General features: G+C 43.6%; 1 protein-coding gene across 1 annotated transcript; it reads left to right on the top strand.

Annotated features, from left to right (window-relative positions):
• The first annotated feature begins 252 nt into the window (after positions 1–252).
• Positions 253–1,046, top strand: LOC145062710 (putative germin-like protein 2-1). Its single transcript, XM_079010300.1, has 2 exons — positions 253–372; positions 477–1,046. The coding sequence occupies exons 1-2, from the start codon at positions 270–272 to the stop codon at positions 1,010–1,012; spliced, it is 639 nt and encodes a 212-aa protein (XP_078866426.1). The 5' UTR covers positions 253–269; the 3' UTR covers positions 1,013–1,046.
• The last annotated feature ends 4,992 nt before the right edge of the window (positions 1,047–6,038 follow it).

The following is a 6,038-nucleotide window of genomic DNA, read 5'->3' as shown; positions in this document are numbered from 1 at the left end:
CGATCAAGCACTTTTGACTAGATCGATGTCTAAACGTAATCTAATCCACAAATTTGCCATGAATGGGCCAAGCCGGCTCATAAACCTTTGTCTTGCTTGTGCACGTACCTAATACGACTGTTTCAAATATTCACAGGACGGCATATGATCAGCTTTTCATCCATGGCGTCTCTGCTTTAATTTCGGTATATAAACAGACCTACATTTTCAACCTTTCCATCCACACAAACTCATTATATCTATCAATTTCACGTCCTTTTGATCCAACAATGGCTTGTGTCTTCATCTTTCTGGCTCTCGTTTTCTCTATGGCAATGGCAGCCGACCACAGTCCTCTTCAAGATTTCTGCGTTGCAGACATGAACGCTCAAGGTACCATGATCATTTCATTAATTTTTCTCACTTTCATTACTAGAAAATCTACTTCTAGCTCTGTTGGTTTCGATGTCTATTATATAATCGTTTTCTTATAACAGTTATGGTGAACGGATTTGCTTGCAAAAACCCGAGTTTGGTTCAAGCCAACGACTTCTCCTTTGCTGGACTACACATGATGGGCAATACCTCAAATGCCCTTGGCTCACGGGTAACCCCAGTTTTTGTGACACAATTGCCAGGACTCAACACTTTGGGAATCTCAATGGCTCGTATTGATTACGCTCCATGGGGGATTAACCAACCTCACACGCATCCTCGTGCCACTGAAATCTTGACTGTTTTGGAAGGAAGTCTTGAGGTTGGATTTGTCACATCAAACCCTGAAAACCGTCATATTACTAAAGTTCTATATAAAGGTGATGTTTTTGTTTTCCCAGTAAACCTTGTACATTACCAAAGAAATGTTGGAAAGACCAATGCCATTGCAATCGCAGCATTGAGTAGTCAGAATCCTGGTGTGATTCCCATTGCAAATGTGATTTTTGGCTCGAAACCAGATATATCAACTGATATTCTTGCCAAGGCCTTCCAAGCTAGTGATGATGTTATCAGTGCTATTCAGATCAAGTTTTAGATGTAAAAGGATTGGAAAGGAAGAAACGTAAATGTTGTTTCTTTTTCTAGCCTGAGGTTTATTTCATTAAACTTTGCATTTTGATTGTATGTTTTATTTTTGTGTTGCATGCTAATTCTTTAATATATAGAAAATATTTAAAAACCTCATAGATGTTCCCTGTGTTTTCAAAACTTTTGATGTTTGGTTCTTTTTGCTAATTCCGTTAAGTTTATCTGTTAACCGAATGGTATTTTCGTCATTTCACAACCACAAGGGACCATTTATGATGTTTTCTCATATTAAAAAAAAGAAAAAACTAAATATAATTATTTAATATATAATCTCTCTCTCTCTCTCTCTCTCTCTCTCTCTCTCTCTTATTTGAAAAGAAGCTAAACCATCTGGACCACCATTTCTTTACTCTAAAGCTTATGTATAACAAGAAAAAGAGAAGATCGGTGTCAAACAAGATCCATATCTTGTTATTCACCTGACTTTCACCATGAACCGCCTCCCATAACCATACGTGCAATCGATCCCACCGCCGGAGCCATCGCCCTAAATTTAGACCTCAACCCAGTATCATCGGAGCCACCACTGATCTGAAACACGACCAGAACCCTCTGAAAAACCCATGGATCTTCATTTCCCCTACCTATGTCGCCTCTCTCTTGTCTGTACTCCTTCTCCCCTCGATTTCCCTCTACTCCGTCGATTTCTCTCTACGTAGTTGTTTCTCTCTACCATCACCAGCTTCATCAATTTCATTTATGAATTCCTCTTCTAACTCTTTATAAGCTGCGATAAACACTAAGCTTTGGCTAATATATGAACACCGACGATTGCCTCCTCCTTTCAGATACCTCTTATTGTTAGCTACCACAACAGTGCCATCAAAATCAAACGATTGGTTCCTATTGAAATTGATGGAGGAAGATCCCAACCTGGTGAAATAAATTAAGCCTTAGAGTTTGTTGTTGGTTCTTGATGTATTTAGACCTGAAGAGGGAGTATTGGTGGCCCTGTATGAAGAGGGATGTCGCGTGATTTGTTGAGAGGTGCTTAACCTGTCGTAGGGTTAAGGCCGAGCACCAAAGACCGCATGGTAACTTGCAGCCGTTGGAGGTTTCCGAGTGGAAGTGGGAACAGATTACCATGGATTTTATCACCAAATTACCAAGGACTGCTAGGGGAGTCGATGCAATTTGGGTGATTGTGGACAGGTTGACAAAGAGCGCCCACTTCCTTGCTATCAGTGAGAGCTCTTCCGCAGAGAAGTTGGCAGAGATGTACGTGAGGGAAGTGGTATCACGGCATGGAGTGCCGATCTCGATTGTCTCAGACCGAGATGTGCGTTTCACTTCCAGATTCTGGAAGAAATTTCATGAGGAATTGAGTACTAGGCTGCATTTTAGTACCACATACCACCCCTAGACTGACGGACAAAGTGAGCGAACGATTCAGACGCTCGAGGATATGCTTCGGGCATGTGTGTTGGATTTCGGCGGGAGTTGGGACATGTATTTTCCCTTGGCAGAGTTTTCCTACAACAACAGCCATCATCCGAGCATTGGTATGCCACCCTTTGAGCTATTGTATGGGAGAAGGTGTCGGACCCCCATTTGCTGGGGAGAGGTCGGGCAGTGTGTTATGGGTAGTACCGATATCGTGCTTCAGACGACTGAGCAGATACAACAGGTCAGGCAGAGGTTATTGACCGCTCAGAGTCGTCGGAAGAGTTATGCGGACAGGCGCCGGTCCGAGCTCGAGTTCCAGGTTGGCAACATTGTGCTCCTGAAGGTCTCTCCTTGGAAAGGAGTGATCCGATTCAGGAAGAGGGGCAAGTTGGGGCCCCGATATATCGGTCCTTTTCGAGTGATCGCGAGGGTAGGCAGGGTAGCATATCGTTTGGAGCTACCTGAGGAGTTGGGGCAGATTCATGACACCTTCCACGTGTCGTAGTTGCGAAAGTGTATAGCCGATGAGTCGGCAGTGGTACCATTGGAGGATATTCAGGTGGATGCGAGCCTGAATTATGCTGAGAAACCGGTGGCAATCAGGGATCGGAAGATCAAGGTTCTGAGGAACAAGGAAGTACCTTTGGTTTTGGTTCAGTGGCAACATCGGAAGGGGTTCGAGATGACTTGGGAGTCAGAGTCGGAGATGCGAGGGCAGCATCCAGAGTTGTTCGAGGAATGAGACTTCGGGGGCGAAGTCTGGTTCTAGTGGGGGAGAATTGTAACACCCTGAGATTCAGGTGCATTTCTTTCACCCTTATTCTTTGTCGATTGGTCATGATTAGTCCTTGAGTGGAGGGAATATAGCAAGTGAGCACGCTGGGCGTACCAGAGGGGTACGCTGCACGTTCTCATGCGCTTAATTTGGACGCGGAGTCGCCAAGGTACGCTGGGCGTACCCAGAGTTACGCCCGGCGTACCCGGCCCAGGTGCAAAATCCCTAATCCGTCCTGTGCACTATTTAAAGGGTGCTAAGGTTCATTTCTCAGCCTCCATATCAGTGAGTGAAACCCTCAGAGAGAGCCTCCCATCGTCCTTAGTGTATGAGAGTGTTGTTGGAGCTAATTGTGCTTTGGTGACTTAGTGAAGAGGAAGGAAAGGAGCTCTTGGAAGCTAAAGCTTGAGGTGCCATTTTGGATCTGAGATCTACAGAGAAAAGGGCTACACTTGAAGGTATAAAGTTCAAAACTTTCCTCTTCTTTTGGTTGTTGTTGCATGTGCCATTTCTAGGGCTAAAAACCCCAAAGGTGGAGACTTTATGAGTGTAAAGTGCTCCATGGTCCGAGATCTGTCCCTATTTAGTGGTATTAGTGATTTAGAACCATAAAGTTTCCATCTTGGATGTTAGTTTGAGGTCATGCTTGTGTAATAAGCCATCTAGAGTTAAAGGATGGAACATTATGGGAGTTGGTGGCTTGTTCAGCCATACAAAGGCTTAAAGTCATCCACTTTATGGATTAAGAGGCTTAGCTGTGGTCAGATCTAGAATTTGGACGTGGGTCTTAACTGTTTAAGACCTCAAGAGCTAAGGGGCTGAAGCTGGGGAGTACGCCGGGCGTAATCCCAGTACGCGCCGCGTACTGGGTGGCGTTCCCCGATTCTACGATGCAGCCGGGTACGCTCAGCGTACACATCTGGTACGCGTAGCGTAACCCGAAAAGTTGACTTTTGGTTGACTTTTAGGGTATGGTCTATTGTGGGGCCTTTTGAGTTATGAGAGGGGTAAAATGGTCTTTTACCCTTCTGAGAGTGTCATAAGAGGACATAGTCTAGCCTTTGAGAGTTATATTAAATAGAGTATTTATTTCATATGATTAGGCGGAGGCTAGGCCAGCGTTTACCGAGTCAGATATTTACCGAGATACCAGAGGTGAGTCTTCTCACTATACTTTACCTAGAGTGGTAACAGAGTTATGTGACAGAGTACTATAGAGTTATATGCCAGTGTATTTGCATGTTATTTATGTGTTGTGATTTATTGTGATATGTGATATGCATGATTCAGAGTTACAGAGTTGGGACTTTTGGGTCCCTAGAGTTAGGGCCAGAAGGCCCACAGAGAGTTAGGGTTGGAGGGCCCCACTGAGACACATTGACCAGAGGGTCGACAGAGTTACAGCCTCGAGTGGCTATTATGTGTTAGAGTGGTATTTTGGGGAACTCACTAAGCTTATGCTTATAGTGTTACGTGTTATGTGTTTCAGGTACCAGTGATGACTGCAGGAAGGCGCCGGCTTGATTCGTACACACACATGGGATTTTATGTATTTTGATCTTGGGAGATATTTTGTGAAACAAAGACATGATACTATGACATTTTATGAATGAATGAGTTTGTAAAAATGTGTTTGACAATGCGAAAAATTGTTTAAATTTTTACGGTGTTACATAATGACTTAAAAGGGTAATATATTTTTTGATTTTTACACATTTGGTCACTAACTTTTTTTCATCCATATTTACCCCTTCAACTTGTTAAATTGTACACAGTTAATCCTTATGACCGACTACTCCAGGTTAACCGGTAAAAATGACTTAATAGGATAATATATTTCTCACTTTGTACATATTTGGTCCTTAATATTTTTTTACACATTTAGTGTAGCACCCGATTCCTGGTATGTATTTTACTTAGGTATATTTCTCATTTTGACCTGGGACTCGGTGAGTTGGTGGCCCAACTCGTCGAGTAGAAGCGGATTGGACATGGGAGTTAAGTGAGCGACTCGACGAGTCGGCGCCCGGACTCAATGAGTCCGCACTGTTTGGACAAAATCCTAATCTAAGGGGTTTGCACCCTATTTAAATGTCTCATTCAACCACCTTTCATCCCTATTGCTTCCGGAACCCTCCATACCGAACCTAGTTGTGTGTGTGTGAAGATCTAAAGGCTTTTGAGTGATCTTGGTGATTTGTGATCAAAGGAAGGAAGGGAAGGCTTGAGGAAACAAGAAGAGGCCAAAGGAATTCGAGCTTGAGCATCATTCACAATCCTTCTGAGGTATAAGGCTCACAACTTGTCCATTATTAAGCTAGATCTCTTCTTGAAGGAAATTAGGGTTTATGGGAGTCATTTTTGGCAACCAACCATGATTGCAAGCGTGGTTGGAGGCTAAGGCTTCAGATCCAAGGTCATTAAGGGACCCTAAGGCATAAAGTAGCTGTCTTTGAACCTATTGAAAGCCCCATGCATATTAGAAGCCCCTTTTTGAGCCATTTGAGCTCATTCTCCCATTCATGCACGTAAATTTTGTAACTTTACATGCTAGATCGATCTTTGGAGCCTAGATCTATCATTTGGACAAGAGTTGTACACCAGAAATGGAGGAATGAGACTTGGACAGTAGCGACTCGGCGAGTTGTTCTTAGGACTTGGCGAGTCCAAAGCAATCTTCCAACTCTTGAAGATGAACTCGACTAGTTTTTCATACAACTCGGCGACTCGAGGACAGGACTGGAGCATATGATGAAGATGAACTCCGCGAGTTGTTCATATAACTCGGCGAGTCGGATGAAGGTTCATTCGG

Source organism: Lactuca serriola, chromosome 7, assembly GCF_051521515.1.
Source record: "Lactuca serriola cultivar US96UC23 chromosome 7, Lser_US96UC23_V15, whole genome shotgun sequence".
Taxonomy (NCBI): Eukaryota; Viridiplantae; Streptophyta; class Magnoliopsida; order Asterales; family Asteraceae; genus Lactuca; species Lactuca serriola.
Note: the sequence above shows the minus strand (reverse complement) of the source record. Positions and strands in the feature narration are given on the sequence as shown.